We start from the raw sequence: 18,367 nt of genomic DNA on the forward strand, positions 1-18,367 counted from the left end.
TTTGAAGCTTTCGTGACTGCAGGAATCCATACTCTTTGGTTCTTTCAGTAAAGTCACGTAGGTAGAAAATCTCTCTCTCCCTAATCTCCCCCATTAACACAACTGACGTGCTTGCGTCCGGGGATGGAATTCCTTTCCAGCTCACACCCCGCTTGCTTGCCCATCGCCACATAAACAACCTCTTAAATTTCGATTTGAAGCTTTCGTGACTGCAGGGATTCATCTTCTTGGTTCTTTCGGTAAAGTCACGTATTATTTTATTATACGCTCCAAGCCTGGGGTGTTTCATTCAAACGCTATCTCCCCGACAGACCTGGTCTTCACCTGAGGACGGCTGCTTGCGTTGTGGCCGAAACGTCGTGAGAATTATTTTATTGTTTTATTTTTATTATTTTATTACTTCCCTTCTACGTGACTTTACCGAAAGAACCAAGAAGATTCCTCTTGACATGAAATGCAAATAAATAGTTATTAAATAGTTAATGTCCTTGAGCGCACGCCAGTCCGGACGCAGAGAGAAAGGGAGGCCACAAGAGCTGAATGGCCCTGGAGGTGACGGATCAGATCGACACGACGAGGACGCTAGCTTGCTGAGACAAAGAGAGATGCACGGTCCACTTGAGCAGCATTGATTTAAGCGAACCCGATGTTGCTGATGAGGCGCTGTACGTCGAAACCAGTCCAGAGTTTTGCTCGTATTCAATGAACGCTGCTGAAATGATGCACTCGCCGGAAGAGATTGTGTGCGGCTGGTGGGTTGTGTAAGAAATAAAACAAATGAAACGTGGATAAATGGATTTGTTTTTTTACATTTTACAGGTACGGTGCGTGCGTGTGAGACACGCGCAGAGAAGACAAGACAACGAGGATATATGGAGGTGATCGCAGAGAGACACGGGGTAGAGAAATAAAGAAAACAACACATGGGGGGGAGAGAGAGAGAGAGAGACAGACAGTGGCATTGGGAGAGAAATCGAAAGAGTTACAGAGACAGACACACGGCGAAATACAGAGAGCGAGAGAGAGAGACGCGCGGAGAAACAGACAAATGAGACTTTGGGAGAAAAAAATATACGTGAAGAACAGTGCAGATTTATCTTCAGTTCCGGGGCAATACATCACACCCCCGATGATATCTCAGGGGAGTGTGGCATACATTTAAATAATTGCATTTAGTTTTTTTCAATTGTTCCATTGCTGGCAACAAAAATAAACGAATAACCTTCCACTGGAGATAGGCATGAAAAATGCGAGACACGGAGAGACAGACACAGGCAGTTTACACGCGGACACAGAGGACGCAGAGAGAGGAACGTAGAGCTGAATTCATGGAAGGATTTTTTTTTTACTATTAAACTAAACTAAACTATGAAACACTTTTTTATTTTATCAGGTAAAGCCCAACTTGAGCTATATAGCTCTTTTTAAATATTTATATTAAGTTCGCTTGCTTGCTTGCGCGCTTGCGTGCTTGCTTGCTTGCTTACGACCGTGCAAATCATTCGGTCGTTTTTTTAACCCACTTCCCGGGATCCAATGGAGCTGACATTTTGCACACAGACTCGTTGTGCGAGACAATTAATGTTCGTGAACATTTTTTTCCAAAATTTTACACTGTTTAGGGAAAACAAATTAAATATTTAATTACCAATTGCTTAATGGTGGCAGACAATCATCTGACCCATAGGTGGCAGCCATCTCAAGCCAGAGGACGAGAGGACTCTAGCCGCCACGCATATAAAGGATTTATAGTGAAAAACTTTGTTTTTACGGGTTATACTTGTTCAGAAGCGACTTGGCTATCACAAAATATATCTCAACAAAGCGGCTTCTCGTCACGTGGATATATACAGCAGCCAAATACTCTAAATACGTGGCGTTGATTCTAAATGTGGAGAGAGAAAACTGGAGGACCCGGAGAAAAATACACATGACCACGAGGAAAGAGAAGCGACACACACACTCCAAATATACAGCAGGCGTCAGGGTCAGGATTGAACCCACGACTTCCTGTATACTTGGCGAGGTAGTTAACATCTCCAAGCCACCGTGGATTTTTTTCAGAATTCCAGCATGAGACGTAAATTCAGCTAAGGGCGACTAAATTGTTTGGTGTTTGCCGGCAAGTGCCCGGTGGCCAGATGACCCACGTGACCCGGTCGGGCCCAGCTCGAAATGGCTACGTGCTGCCGTCCTGTGAGCCCCACTATTCGCAGGACGTAGGATGAGGGTCGCCTGCAATGCTAGTATGGCAGGGAGAGGGATGATCTCAGACGGACTGGACCTTGGCGATGGACACGAGCTATTGGGACGTGGAATGTCACGTCACTGGGAGGGAATGAGCCAGAACTGGTGGAAGAGGTGGAAAGGTACCCACTAGATTTAGTCGGTCTCACCTCCACACACTGCATTGGCACTGCAACCAAACTTCTCGATCGAAGGTGGTCTCTCATATTCCGGAGTAACCCCTGGTGAGAGGCCCCGGGCAGTTGTGGAGATACTCACAAGCCCCTGGCTGGGTGCTGTTCCGTTAGAGTTTGTCCCAGCGGATAAGAGGGTCGCCTCAATGAGACTTTAGATCTCAGAAAGGAAACTCTGTTGTCTGGGCTTATGCAACAAACAACAAATCAGAGTATTCGGCCTTCTTGAAGATGGTGGGTGCAGTGCTCGACAGAGTGCAGCCTACCGACTCCACAGTCTTACTGGGCGACTTAAATGCTCACGTGGGAAATGATGAAGATACCTGGATAGGCGTTATTGGGATGAATACCCCCCTGATCTGAACCCGAATGGTGAGATGTTATTGGAATTTTGTGTTAGTCATGGACTTTCAATAACAAACACCATGTTTGAACACAATGATGCTCATAAGTGTAAGGAGACATCGCAGCGGTAATTCTAGATTTGAAGCTTTCGTGACTGCAAGTATTCATACTCTTAGGTATTTTCGGTAAAGTCACGTAGGTAAAAAAGAAAATTAAAAGTTAATAAAAGTAATAAGAACCATGAGCAAACACAAGATCAAGGTTCGATTTAACACAGTACATAAAAGTTGTGATCTGATTCCATCTGTGAAGGATGTGATCTCTGACATGCAATACCCCGGTGTCTACAAACTAAGCTGTGTCTGCGGCAGTAGTTACTTTGTGGAAACTAAGCGACATGTCTCGGACCGTGTTCGTAAACACAAGGCAGATCTGAAACACGGTAGGACCAATACCTCGGCCGGTAAAGTCACGTAGGTAAAAAAGTAAAATTAAAAGTTTATAAAAGTAATTCTAGATTTGAAGCTTTCGTGACTGCAAGGATTCATATTCTTAGGTTTTTTCGGTAAAGTCAAGTAGGTAAAACATTAAAATTAATAAAAGTAAAATAAAATAAAAATCACGACGTTTCGGAAGCAACACAAGCTTCCGTCTTTATAAAAGTAATTATTACTTTTATTAACTTTTAATTTTATTTTTTACCTACGTAATTATTACTTTTATTAACTTTTAATTTTATTTTTTACCTACGTAATTATTACTTTTATTAACTTTTAATTTTATTTTTTACCTACGTGACTTTACCGAAAAAACCTAAGAGTATCGCAACGGTAGCACGACTCCGCTACTGATCCTGCTGACGCAGTCATCTGGCTTGACCACCTTCATGTGACGCTGCAGTTTGTTGATCTGCTGAAGCCGGACGACAAGGAGAAGACGAAAACGAACAGCACTCGGCCCCAACAGTCTGTTTATTCCCTCCACAGATAGAAACATGCGTTGAGATTATTTAGATTATTTTGATGCTATACATGTCCAAATGATGGGGCCACATTGTTGAGCCATCATTTGTGGCCAAGTCGCTTCTGTAAAAATAAGTTGATACCTCAGTGGGCTTTGCCTGGTAGGATGGGGATGGTTTAGTTTATATTCGTATATGTTTGGGTGATTTGCTTACCTTTCTTATGCTTTGCACTCCTATCGTTTTTTTTTGTAACGTTATTACCTGCCCCGACTGGACATTTGTAAAAAAGAGCTTCATAGCTCATCGGATTCCTCCACTGTAAATATTCTGATTCTATGTTTACTGTGTGAAAGTTTCGATTTAAAGCTTTCGTGACTGCAGGGATTCATCTTCTTGGTTCTTTCGTGACTGCAGAGATTCATCTTCTTGGTTCTTTCGGTAAAGTCACGTAGAAGGGAAGTAATACAATAATAAAAATAAAACTTAATTTTATTATTTTATTATGTTTTGTTTTTATTATTTTATTACTTCCCTTCTACGTGACTTTACCGATGAACCAAGAAGATGTGTGAAAGTTGATCCGGACGTCTGCCAAGGTGCAACTTAGAATGATAAAAATAATGATGAAGTTATTTTTTTTTATCCAAACTTTTTCGCAGCCTTCTGAGTTAAATGGTTCAATAACTTACCTGTAATTCCGTTGCTTGTAATGACGACGATGTCGTTAGCGAAGCTGGGATGATTCATCCCTTTCTCAATGTATTCATCGCCAGTCGTGTCACGTGGTGCCCCTCACAATTTAACACGGAGCTAATGGATATCCATTGTCATTTATTTGCGTACATTAACCTCCCTCCAACCCCCTCTCTAACCCTCACACTTCATTAGCTCACAAGTTACGACATCGCATTTACCCAGCCCTCTACTCAAGACAGAAGCAGCAGGAGGAGGATTTCTCCACAACTCTGGCTGTCCGCCTGATGATGCTGGTTGTTGTTGTTATTACTTGCGAAACGTCACGGTAATCGAATTGTAAATGTTGTAGTGGGTTTACTCTCCAACACACCAGTGTGCTGAACGAGTATACTACACTATACACTACACTATACACTACACTATACACTACTATACACTACACTATACACTACACTATAATTGTAAATGTTGTAGTGGGTTTACTCTCCAACACGCAACTGGTGAGTGCTGAACTAGTATACTACACTATACACTACACTATACACTACACTATACACTACACTATACAATACACTATAATTGTAAATGTTGTAGTGGGTTTACTCTCCAACACGCAACCTGTGAGTGCTGAATTAGTATACTACACTATACACTACACTATACACTACACTATACACTACACTATCATTATAAATGTTGTAGTGGGTTTACTCTCCAACACATCGGTGTGCTGAACTAGTATACTACACTATACACTGCACTATACACTACACTATAATTGTAAATGTTGAAGTGGATTTACTCTCCAACACACCGGTGTGCTGAACTCGCAACGAATTGGCACAATGTGTTTACGTGACAAACCTCACTAATTGGCCGTATCGGGTTGGTGGCCGGTTTAACGACACATTTATATATTTACGCGATCTAACCCAAAAACCTCTATTACTGCTTCTCACATTACACACATTTCATCTGGCCCTGCGTCTCCCCTAGGTAGCCTGAAATGAGCACTTGGTGTAGTCGGGCGTGGTATTGGTCACCCCCCCCCCTCGTGTGCCGTGCCGGCCTTCATAGGTATAAGGAGCTGTATTGGAGTTGTTAGAGCGCACTGCCCTTCGAACTCGGCGACCAATCACATTACACCATGCACACGGCAACAGCTGCTATATGCCACTGAGCAGTGGTGACGTCACCACGGCGCTTGTGCCAGGCAAGGTGTACTTTGAGGCCACGAGAAGTGTGACATTTTTGGCAGGATGTCATGTCATGGGTTACCTGAGATGACTGGCTGATTCATTATCTGCACTCTGCACTGTGCCATTTTGCTAAATGTTAACTTCCCGGCGGGGTCCTCATTGTTCCATTGTTGCTGCCTCCAACTGCTAGGAAATGCCATTTCCAAGCCTCCTCCACAGAGGTCAATCTTGATCGCTCTGGTACTGGCAAAGCCAATTGGCTCCAAGTCCTCCCGAGATGGATATCAGCCCCATCATCTCATCTGTAGTCCGTGACACGACCCACCCTCCCGCTTCTATCCGGCCAAAACAGCGACTGATTGGACATGCGGTGGCTGGGCATGTGGCCTGCACGATCCAAGTAATGCAGCCTCGCCTGCATAGGAGTTCACCGATTTGGACCGTGTCCCAGACCTTTCAAGGACGTGCGAACTTCTCACACAATCCAGTCTCATTAAGCCCAGGACGGATCTCAGGCCGGCCAGCCTGAAAACATTCATTGAGATCTTCTTGGTTCTTTCGGTAAAGTCACGTAGAAGGGAAGTAATAAAATAATAAAAATAAAACATAATAAAATTATTATATTATTTTATTTTATTATGTTTTATTTTATAAAATAATAAAAATAAAACATAATAAATTATTATATTATTTTATTTTATTATGTTTATTTTTATTATTTTATTACTTCCCTTCTACGTGACTTTACCGAAAGAACCAAGAAGATGAATCCCTGCAGTCACGAAAGCTTTAAAGCGAAATTCATTGAGATTTAAGAAGGAAACGTTTTCAAAATTAAAAGGCCGGCGCGTATTTCGCCCGGTGAACTGATCAAGGAAAAAAAAGGCAATTTTGTGGAAAAAGGAGTTAAATGGGATGCCTCAGGGACCATTTCGCTATATTTTAGGAGCCATATGTTGCTCTTCGAACTTCAAACAACGGAGGGTAATGCAAGCAAACCGTTCTAATTATGATTCTTAAACAACGTTAGTGGGTGATGCTGCTGCTGCGTTGGCAGTGGTGCGCAAAAGCGCAATTTACCAAAAACCCACCTCACACATTCGTTAATTACACCGTGACCTTAAAAGAACAAAACAAAAAAAAACGAATTCGGTGACTTTTCAAGCAAGGGCCCGTCTTAGCCGGGTGGTGGTGATTGGTGGCGGTGGTGGTGGCGGTGGTGGTGGCGGTGGTGGCGGTGGTGGTGGCGGTGGTGGTGGTGGCGGTGGCGGTGATGGTGGCGGTGGTGGTGGTGTCAGTGGTGGTGGCGGTGGTGGCGGTGGTGGTGGCGGTGGCGGTGGCGGCGGTGGTGGTGGCGGTGATGGTGGCGGTGGTGGTGTAGGTGGTGGTGGTGGCGGTGGCGGTGGTGGTGGTGGCGGTGGTGGCAGTGGCGGTGGTGGCGGTAGCGGTGGTGGCGGTGGTGGTGGTGGTGGAGGTGGCGGTGGCGGTGGTGGCGGTGGTGGTGGTGGTGGTGGCGGTGGTGGCGGTGGTGGTGACGGTGGTGGCGGTGGTGGTGGCGGTGGCGGCGGGTATGGTGGCGGTGATGGTGGCGGTGGTGGTGTAGGTGGTGGTGGTGGCGCTGGTGGCTACTCTGCTGCTGCTACTGCAGCTCCACGTGGCTTGCCTGTAATCCAGCACCCGTGGAGGCAGCGACGAGGGGTTCGTGGATCACCATAAATGTTATGAAGCTCCCTCCCCCCTGCTGGGCATTGAGGTGCCATACCCTGGGCAGTGCATACAGCGTTTCCCCCTCGCACTACCAGAGTTTTCTCCGGGCGCTCTGGTCTCTTACCACACGTAAACACACACACGCATTCATTAGCCGATTACACCTTAATTGTATTCGGAAGCAACTGGAGTTTATACACTTTAAATCATTTAGATTCCCAAACTCATTTATTTGGAACCACTTTGTGTTTAGTTGTTTTATCCTTCCCCCCGCACATCCGATTAGCACGGTTGGCTACGTACGGCGCGAAATAAGTTGAAACATGCACACGTACATTGTCGGGAGAAGGCGGTACAGAAAAAAATATAGACTCCCCTCTCTGTTCAATCTGTTTGGGATATAGGGTTTCTCCCTTGCACCACGTGGGATTTCTCCGGGCACGTAAACACACACCTTGATTTACACCTTCATATGCAGAGGACCGCAGAGCCTGGGAAGTTGCTGGCGCCGGCTCCTCATAGCCTGGCCGCTGCCTTTCCCCCTCCAACAGAGAGAATGGAGAGAGAGTTAATAGGGGTGGGAGCCTGCACTTAACACGATAAGGCCCTATGGTGTTAAGTGCGGTCTGCAGCTCTTACAGAACTCCATCTTTTTGGCTTCTCTGCTCATGAGCTATGAAGGAGGGTCATTGCCCGAAACGTCACCATATATATTTATTATCCAAAGGCCACACGCAGTGTAACTGACGGTCGTGTTGAGTGGGTTTTTGTTGTTGTTGATTGTTCATTGTGAAGGTAAAAGTTATTCCCATAAAAGCAGTCACTTTGGGAATCACTTTTCCATCAGCCAACAGAGGGCAGCAGAATGTCATCTGGAAGGGCATAAACACCTGCACAATAAAAGTACTGTGCACTAAAGTCAGTTACCGTGATTGCAATGCTGTGTTTTTAAAAAGTAAACTAGAAACTAATTCTAGATTTGAAGCTTTCGTGACTGCAATGATTCATATTCTTAGGTTTTTTCGGTAAAGTCACGTAGGTAAAAACATTAAAAAGTAAAATATTTTATTTTATTTTACTTTTTAATGTTTTTACCTACGTGACTTTACCGAAAAAACCTAAGAATATAAACTATAAACTATTTTTATTTGACCAGGTAAGGCCCACTGAGCTACCACTGAGCTCTTTATCAGAAGCGACCTGACTATCACGAATGATAGCTCAACGAAGTGGCTTGTCATCGTGTGGAAATTCGTGGCAGCCAAATGCTCTGAACGCGTGATGTCCATTCTAAACGTGGAGGGAAAAACCGGAGGACGCGGAGAAAAATCCATGCGACCCCGTGGAGAACACGCAACTCAAAATATGCAGCATGTATCAGGGTCGGGGTGGAACCCACGAACTCCCGTATACAAGGCAAGGAAGTCAACATCTCCTAGCCACCGTGATGATGATGAGAGAGAGACACGCAAACTCAAAATATACAGCATGTATCAGGGTCGGGATCGAACCCACGAACTCCCGTAAACCAGGCGAGGTAGTTAACATTTCTCCACCGTTGTACCCCAAGTGCAGCATATTGGGCAGCAAAATGTTTCAAGAATAGTTAAAAGGATGTAGAGTTATTCATTCCACTTTAAATAAATTTCAGCGTGACTATATACGGCAGTATTTACATGAAGTTAACAACAATAAAAATATAAAGTCGTAATACCATGCCACCGCTGCCTGTTAGTCGATAGCTCTCTTAGAGAGAGAGTGAGAACTACTCAGAGGCACGAGAAAGAACCGCAGGCCATGTTGTGAATCGGCAGCTAATCTCCGTCCCCAAGCTCTGCCATCCTCAATATATATTACGACTTTTTCAGCCAATTTCACGAGTTTCATTAATGTTGAAGGAAACTGGAGCAGCTGGAGAAAACCCACGTGGTGCGAGGGAGCAACACTCGATCCCAGTGTTCTTCATTGCAAGGCCCGCGACCCACTGGCTGCCCCTGGTGGCCTTCGGTGCGGCCCCTGACGCACCCCATCATCGTACTGCTGTCCCCCCCTCTGAAAATCAGTGAAGAAACAACTGCTCTATCCCATACAGACGGAACATGTGGAGTCCACATTTCGCTGTACCTCCATCTCTCTGGCAGAGTCCATGGTTTATGGCGGCCTCATCGACGGCGGAGGCTTAGCATCGCACGTTCACATTGTTGGAACCTGTCGATCAGCGGTCCCCCGGTCCGTGGCCTGTTAGGAACCGGGCCGCACAGCAGGATGTGAGCGGTGAGTCCGTGTGTGTACACACTCTACACACCGCGTAGTGGTGAGCGGTGAGTCCGTGCGTGTACACACTCTACACACCGCGTAGTGGTGAGCGGTGAGTCCGTGCGTGTACACACTCTACACACTGCGTAGTGGTGAGCGGTGAGTCCGTGCGTGTACACACTCTACACACCGCGTAGTGGTGAGCGGTGAGTCCGTGCGTGTACACACTCTACACACCGCATAGTGGTGAGCGGTGAGTCCGTGTGTGTACACACTCTACACACCGCATCGTGGTGAGCGGTGAGTCCGTGCGTGTACACACTCTACACACCGCGTAGTGGTGAGCGGTGAGTCCGTGTGTGTACACACTCTACACACCGCATCGTGGTGAGCGGTGAGTCCGTGCGTGTACACACTCTACACACCGCGTAGTGGTGAGCGGTGAGTCCGTGTGTGTACACACTCTACACACTGCGTAGTGGTGAGCGGTGAGTCCGTGCGTGTACACACTCTACACACCGCGTAGTAGTGAGCGGTGAGTCCGTGTGTGTACACACTCTACACACCGCGTAATGGTGAGCGGTGAGTCCGTGCGTGTACACACTCTACACACCGCGTAATGGTGAGCGGTGAGTCCGTGCGTGTACACACTCTACACACCGCGTAGTGGTGAGCGGTGAGTCCGTGTGTGTACACACTCTACACACCGCGTAGTGGTGAGCGGTGAGTCCGTGCGTGTACACACTCTACACACCGCGTAGTGGTGAGCGGTGAGTCCGTGTGTGTACACACTCTACACACCGCATAGTGGTGAGCGGTGAGTCCGTGTGTGTACACACTCTACACACCGCGTAGTGGTGAGCGGTGAGTTCGTGTGTGTACACACTCTACACACCGCGTAGTGGTGAGCGGTGAGTCCGTGTGTGTACACACTCTACACACCGCATAGTGGTGAGCGGTGAGTCCGTGTGTGTACACACTCTACACACCGCGTAGTGGTGAGCGGTGAGTCCGTGTGTGTACACACTCTACACACCGCGTAGTGGGGAGCGGTGAGTCCGTGTGTGTACACACTCTACACACCGCGTAGTGGGGAGCGGTGAGTCCGTGTGTGTACACACTCTACACACCGCATAGTGGTGAGCGGTGAGTCCGTGTGTGTACACACTCTACACACCGCGTAGTGGGGAGCGGTGAGTCCGTGTGTGTACACACTCTACACACCGCATCGTGGTGAGCGGTGAGTCCGTGTGTGTACACACTCTACACACCGCATCGTGGTGAGCGGTGAGTCCGTGTGTGTACACACTCTACACACTGCGTAGTGGTGAGCGGTGAGTCCGTGTGTGTACACACTCTACACACCGCATAGTGGTGAGCGGTGAGTCCGTGTGTGTACACACTCTACACACCGCATAGTGGTGAGCGGTGAGTCCGTGTGTGTACACACTCTACACACCGCATAGTGGTGAGCGGTGAGTCCGTGCGTGTACACACTCTACACACCGCATAGTGGTGAGCGGTGAGTCCGTGCGTGTACACACTCTACACACCGCATAGTGGTGAGCGGTGAGTCCGTGTGTGTACACACTCTACACACCGCATAGTGGTGAGCGGTGAGTCCGTGTGTGTACACACTCTACACACTGCATAGTGGTGAGCGGTGAGTCCGTGTGTGTACACACTCTACACACCGCGTAGTGGTGAGCGGTGAGTCCGTGTGTGTACACACTCTACACACCGCATAGTGGTGACCAGTGAGTCCGTGCGTGTACACACTCTACACACCGCGTAGTGGTGAGCGGTGAGTCCGTGTGTGTACACACTCTACACACCGCGTAGTGGTGAGCGGTGAGTCCGTGTGTGTACACACTCTACACACCGCATAGTGGTGAGCGGTGAGTCCGCGCCTGGCCCGCCCCCATTATTTTATTATTCACCACTTCTGTCCACGCGTCTTCCCCGCACTGCGCACTCGTCTCAGTCACAGTTTTGATGAGCCCACAAGCTGCTAACCCCTAGTAGACAAAATGTGTAAAAAAGAAACGTCGCTGGAGAGCTTCTTTGCAAAGTGGGAAAGACCCTACGATGAACCCCCCCCTCTCCCCCGGTCCACGAAACCGATCCCTGGTGCCAAAAATGTTGGGACCGCTGCTCTAGACGATAACCAGAGATAACAAAGTGCAGCAGATATTTTTTAAATATATCTAACAGTGACCCAGGGACAACCGTAAAACATTAGAGAGAATCTGTGATGGTTGTCCAACCAACCAGTGAAGCAATCGCGCTGCGTAAGTAACCAAAGAGATGGATATCATCTTGATTGGAAAATCAATCAACCAGATAGGTGCATAGTCCGCCAAACCAATCGATATGTTAATCTAGTCGATAGTTTTGTGTTTCCTTGGGATCCAATACCAATCATCGCAGACTTAATGTCGACAGTATTGGCTTTGCCCCCCCCCCCCCCCAGAAAAAAAAAGACCGTGCAAAATAACAGTGGGAACAAAAATGTTACCTGGTCTGGCTATATCCTTAATGCAAATACCAAACACCAACATCAAACATTCGATTTAAAGCTTTCGTGACTGCAGGGATTCATCTTCTTGGTTCTTTCGGTACAGTCACGTAGAAGGGAAATAATAAAATAATATTTTAAAAAAACATTTCGATTTAAAGCTTTCGTTACTGCAGGGATTCATCTTCTTGGTTCTTTCGGTAAAGTCACGTAGAAGGGAAGTAATAAAATAATAAAAATATAAAACAATAAAAAACACTTCGATTTAAAGCTTTCGTGACTGCAGGGATTCATCTTCTTGGTTCTTTCGGTAAAGTCACGTAGAATGGAAATAATGTTTAATTTTATTATTTATTATTTCCATTCTACGTGACTTCACCGAAAGAACCAATAAGAGGAACATCAAACGTCTCCCAGGATCACCTCCGGACGTTTGAGTGTTAAACTCTTTGTTTTTAATTTGTGAACCCGGTTGTGGCAAAATGTTCCTTTAACTATGAAATGGCCCACATGGGACTTTAAGCGACCATTGAGTTCTCCCAGAGGGTTTTCTTGTTTCAGCTGTTAAGTCTTCCACGTGTACCTATCAGTTTAACACTTAGGCTTTCGCGACCAATATTATTCATAATCAACGTTTTTGGGTTAGATCGCGTTATTTATAAATGATGAAGTCACCCTGCTGCTGCTCTATATAAGAACGGGAGACAGAGCAGAGCCCATCACCATTCTGGCGAATTGCCCGATGATGCTGGATGCAATTACCAGCGAAACGTCGTACTATTCAAAAATTGAAAATGTTGTCGTTTCACGCTTCAACACACCGGTGAGCTAAAGCAGTTAACTATTTTGTCTTTTGTCAACGTGACACTTTTTTTGCTGATTGGCCGTGTCGGGTGGTGGAGGGTTACGACACATTTATAAATAATAATGCGATCTAACCCAACAACGTTTATTATGAACGTGTACCTATGTTGAACTTCTTTCGCACCGTACGTAGCCAACCGTGGCTAGAGAGGGACTCCTACACAGTCCTGGCCCAGCATGGCAAGGTGGCAGCGCAGAGGCAACAACTTTGAGCCTCACAGCAACGCGGCCCTGGGTTCAATTCCAGACTCGGGGCCCCCTTTCTGCGTGGAGTTTGCTCCCCCCCCCCCCCCCCCCGTTACTGTTGTTGGGTTTCAACTCTAGGTTCTCCGCGTTCCTCTCAGAGCTTAAAAAAAACACCAAAAAACCCCTCCGGTAGTTGGCAAAAACGTCCCAATGGTGCAAAACCTATTTGCAAACTACTCGCCTCGCGATAAGAACACGGCAGCAGGAACATCGCCCCCATAAAAAAAACATATCAAAAGTAAAAAAATCCTAAAAAAAAACGATGTATAGACCTTTGTCTGTACTCTGCTGGATTACGGCTTCTCTCGTTTCTTGTCAGGAATAGGGCTTGTTTGATCATGCTGGTCAGCGCCGGTTCTCGAAGGTGTTGTCCGAGTATGAGAATTTTAAGGTCAGGTTTCTGCGTGTAGGGTGTTCATTGTGAATCGTGTAGGGTGTTCATGGTGGAGCGTGCAGGGTGTTCATGGTGGAGTACACCATGACTACCGTCTGATCCGAGGAAGATGTTGCGTGTTTTTTTTAATTAGGCGAAATATGTTCAAACAAAATAAAAATCACGACGTTTCGGAGGCAACACAAGCTTCCGTCTTCAGGTGGAACCGTCACAGCCACGACAGCTGTATCAAGTAAATGAGAGATTGCAAGAGCTACCACTCCGTTTATATAATGGTTGAAGAGGGGGGAAGGGCCAAGTTACGGCACAACTTTTTATTCATATGGTAAGGTGAGGCTAACATAGTGTGAAAAGGAGAAAACAGCTAAACATGGTAAAACAGCCTGGCTGTCTATCAATAACCTGTAATAGTTGTCTGTCAAATAAGATTGGCCAAATAAGTGTAGTTACATCTTTTTTGCATGGTTAATCACATCTTTCCAATGATTACTCAGTTTGTAACCATCATCACGGTTAAAATTATGTCTGTGTTTGACAGACTTTACCGAAAAAACTAAGAGTAAATCAAAGTTAGATTGAGGTGCTCAGGACCGATGCAGACTTCACCCGCTACTGACGTCAACCGTTGGCCAGAAATCACTATCAGGTCATCGGTTTATAGCGACGGTGCGCTACCCACCGCGCCAACCGCTTGCCAATAACTACAACACAGCTAGCTCACAACGCCGTTTAAAGAGCTCCTCCTGGGAAAATCGTGTCTCCAAAAAAGCCCTTTTCGCAGCATTTCATTCTGAGCTCTCTAAAAATAGTGCGTACAGCACCAGGCACGTTGAACACGTGGAAGGCTTTCGCGAACAATATAATCCCACTGATAATGCACACCGGTGTGTTGGAGGGTACAAAGCCACGCTTGTCGAATGGTAAATGTTGTGGGTTTACTCTCCAATGCACCGTGTGCTGAACTAGTTACCGACTTGCCATGTGTTGTTTTACGTGACAAACCTCACTAATTGGCCGTTGGGTGGTGGCGGGTTTAACGACACATTTACATTTACGCGATCAAACCCAAACGCCTCGATTCTGTCAAAAGTACGTGAGGTGACCGACAAATATTCACAATTTTATTTGTCTTCTTGATTCTTTCGGTAAAGTCACGTAGAAGGGAAATAATAAAGTATAAAAATAAAACATTCAGACACTGTCTTTCCGACAGACCTGTTCTTCACCTGAGGACGGCTGCTTGCGTTTGGCCGAAACGTCGTGAGAATTATTTATTATGTTTTATTTGTATTCTTTTATTATTCCCGTCTACGCGACTTTACCGAAAGAACCAAGAAGATGAAATTCCGCCCTCTTATTATGTGCGATGATCGAGTTTGGTTTCTCTGCCCTCGGCGTTTTCCCCCTACGCCACTGGACACAGGAGGCGAGATGTTAACTACCTCGCCTGGTATACAGGAGGTCGTGGGATCGGGCCCAACCCTAACGCCTGCTGTAATATTTGGAATTGCGTCTCTCTCTCTCATGATCACGGTGGCTATTAGATGCTAACTACCTCACCTGGAATACAGGAGGTCGTGGGTTCGAGCCCAACCCTGACGCCTGCTATATATTTGGAATTTGCGTCTCTCTCTCTCATCATCACGGTGGCTCGGAGATGTTAACTACCTCGCATGGAATACAGGAGGTCGTGGGTTCGGGCCCAACCCTGACGCCTGCTGCTGTATATTTGGAGTTTGCGTGTTTCTCTCTCCCTCTCTCTCCCCCTCCCCGTGGTCGCGTGGATATTCCTCCGGTTTTTCCTTCCACATTTAGATTAGACATCACGTGTTTAAGGTATTCGGCTGCTATACATTTCCACGTGTTCTATCATATGCGATAACCTGGTCGCTTCTGAAAAAGAGCTACACGGCTCAGTGGAACCTTACCTGCTAGAATAAAACGAGTCTCTCGTTTAGAACGCGAAGCTGCAACTCACATTGAAAGCGCTCTGTCGAGCGGCACAGTGCCCGCGTAAACCCTCGCGACGTCAACGTACGCTGAACTTCTTTCGCGCAGTACGCAACCGACCGTGCTCATCGAATGTGCGGAAGGAAAGGGGGACACAGACTTCGACAAATTGCCGATGGACCAGAAAAACCCATTCCGTTTCGGGTTAGGATGAAGGTCAAATCACTTCATTTGCATTGAACGTACACGGCGTGTCGAGGTGTGAACACATCGTTGACTAAATGGCCTCCTGCGTTCTTCCACGACTTCGCACGATCGCTCTGCGACTCTCCCACGCAGATCAGAAAAGTCTGAAGACACCTGGGCCTGACAGGATTGTCGTGAGCGGCAGACAACTCTTGCGCATCGTTCCTTCCGATACATTCCAATCAACAACAAGCATATTCTTAGGTTTTTTCGGAAAAGTCACGTAGGTAAAAAATTAAAATTAATAAAAATAAAATAAAAATAAAATAAAAACCACGACGTTTCGGAGGCATGATAGCTGTATCAAGTGATACAGCTGTCGTGGCTGTGACGGTTCCACCTGAAGACGGAAGCTTGTGTTGCCTCCGAAACGTCGTGATTTTTTTTTTTTACGTTTATTAATTTAATTTTTTTACCTACGTGACTTTACCGAAAAAAACCTAAGAATATGAATCCTTGCAGTCACGAAAGCTTCAAATCTAGAATCAACAACAAGCACCCAACCATGCTCGTTCTGCTTTATTTTAATTTAAATACACCATTCTATTCATATTTACTTACTGTAACGTGTCGTATGTGCGTTACCCCCCTCCCCATCCTGTCCTGTCTCAGTTTAGTTTTTCCAAGAAAAGCATCGTTTCTGAAATTGCCAAAAAAAATAGAAGAAATGCAGATGTCTTCACCCCCACCCCCCCCCCTTGTTTTCATGCCCCGTGCTCAGCCGCTCGCGATGAACCATCTCGAGTCCTTGCACGAAGATTGTTCCCAGAGCTCCTCCACAGAAGCACGACGATCCCTCCCTCCCTCGATCCCTCCCCCCTCCCTCCCTTTTTTTACGATCAGAAGAAAGTTCGTGGTCACAATCCCATGGGCAATGCTACAGCTCAGATCACCGTGGCGCTTGTACAATGGATTTGAGCAAAACAGCTCCCAATGAGGCCTCACGCGATCACCGCAGAGCATCGTGTTCCTCCAAGCGTAGCCTCTGCGTGACATTATTTGTTGATGGTGGAAATTGACCATTTGGGCGTACAGCTTTTTTCCGGTCTACACCTGAGAAGAACCCCTAATGGTCATTGCCCGAGGTGTGCTCCCCGTGCTGCTGTGAGGAAGAGAGGTGAGTGTGCTTCCTTGCTGGGACGACATTCAGTTTTGGTGGCACTGGGCCACCGCCGGCTGACTCGTCACCAACACTCACAGCAGGCGCACTGCTATTGGGAAAGACCTTTTGCGGAGAGTCTCACTGAGTGCATTCTGGCCATTGCAGCTATCTCGGCAGGGAGAAGCCACTGCCCTTCCGTGCCTGGTCTCACCTACTTGCCCACCCTCGTGAGACGTGCGTCCACCATGCGTTTCTCCATGGCAGGGCCCACACGAGAGGGTAGTGCCATGTTGGGGTTCCGTAACAGCGGCTCGTGAGCGAATTCAGATGCTGACCAAAGTTTATTCAATTTCGATTTAAAGCTTTCGTGACTGCAGGGATTCATCTTCTTGGTTCTTTCGGTAAAGTCACGTAGAAGGGAAGTAATACAATAATAAAAATAAAACATAATAAAATAATTCTCACGACGTTTCGGCCACAACGCAAGTAGCCGTCCTCAGGTGAAGAACGGCTGCCTGGGGATTTGTTCCTGGCCAGGGCACTCACTGCCATGTCCAGGTCGCTTTGTTTGACCTCTTCTTCTAGAAGGTCCCTGTCCTTTTCTCCCAAAGTAGACAGGTCCTTCCAGATTTCATTCTGGGCCACTATGGATATATGCTCTGGAGAAAAGAGATTTCCACAGTACTGTGCTACTGTTGTAGCTATTTTATTATTATTTGAACAAGGACCCCTTTGTCATCAAATAAATGCTCCATAGCTTTGTGTCTACCATTCTGCTTCCCTAATGAGAAGAAAAGTGTCGAGCTAGAGTCCATATCGAGGGTATCTTTAAAACGAGAGCGTACAAATGCCCCTTTTGCCTTTTCTTTCTGCAACCCTTTTAGACATTTTAGGGTCTCCACATATTCCTGCGGTAGGCCTGGATCGTCCCCAATCTTCCACCTTTGCTCTAACTTATGGACCCTGTTCTCTAGCTCACAAATTTCTCAGTCAATATTTTTAGTGTTTCCCCAGGCATACAACTGACACAGTTTTTCTATGTGTACTTTCCCTATGTCACACCATTGTGCTAGGTTATTAAATCGATCTTTATTTCCCTGCCACTCCATCCAGAAGACCCCAAAAAATCAGTGAAGGTGGTGTCTTGCAAAAGGGCATTATTGAAATGCCAATATATCGATCTCCTTGAGACTCCTTGTATTTTCATTTGAAGTAGTATAAGGTGATGATCGGCCAGTGGTGCCGCCTGAATACTAGACGACACTGCAATATTGTCAAGGTTTTTTGAGATGTAAAAACGGTAAATCCTTGACTGCGACAGTGTCATGTCGGCTCGGTTTCTTGTAAAGGTGAAACCTTGCTGCTTTGGATGTTGCATGCACCACACATCTACGAGACTGTACGCCTAGAGCATCTGCCGCAAGGTGTTCAGGACACTGCTTTGGCACAGCTCCGTGCCA

General features: G+C 46.5%; 1 protein-coding gene across 1 annotated transcript in view; it reads left to right on the top strand.

Moving 5' to 3' along the window:
• The first annotated feature begins 17,194 nt into the window (after nucleotides 1-17,194).
• LOC133357728 (tudor domain-containing protein 3-like) overlaps nucleotides 17,195-18,367 on the top strand; it is a 58,678-nt gene continuing 57,505 nt past the window's right edge. Inside the window, exon 1 of the mRNA XM_061575823.1 lies at nucleotides 17,195-17,220. Coding sequence (XP_061431807.1) covers nucleotides 17,195-17,220 — 26 coding nt within the window. The remainder of the gene's footprint in view (nucleotides 17,221-18,367) is intronic.

This window comes from Lethenteron reissneri, chromosome 59 (assembly GCF_015708825.2).
Source record: "Lethenteron reissneri isolate LAM-NWPU_2019-01 chromosome 59, ASM1570882v1, whole genome shotgun sequence".
NCBI lineage: Eukaryota > Metazoa > Chordata > Hyperoartia > Petromyzontiformes > Petromyzontidae > Lethenteron > Lethenteron reissneri.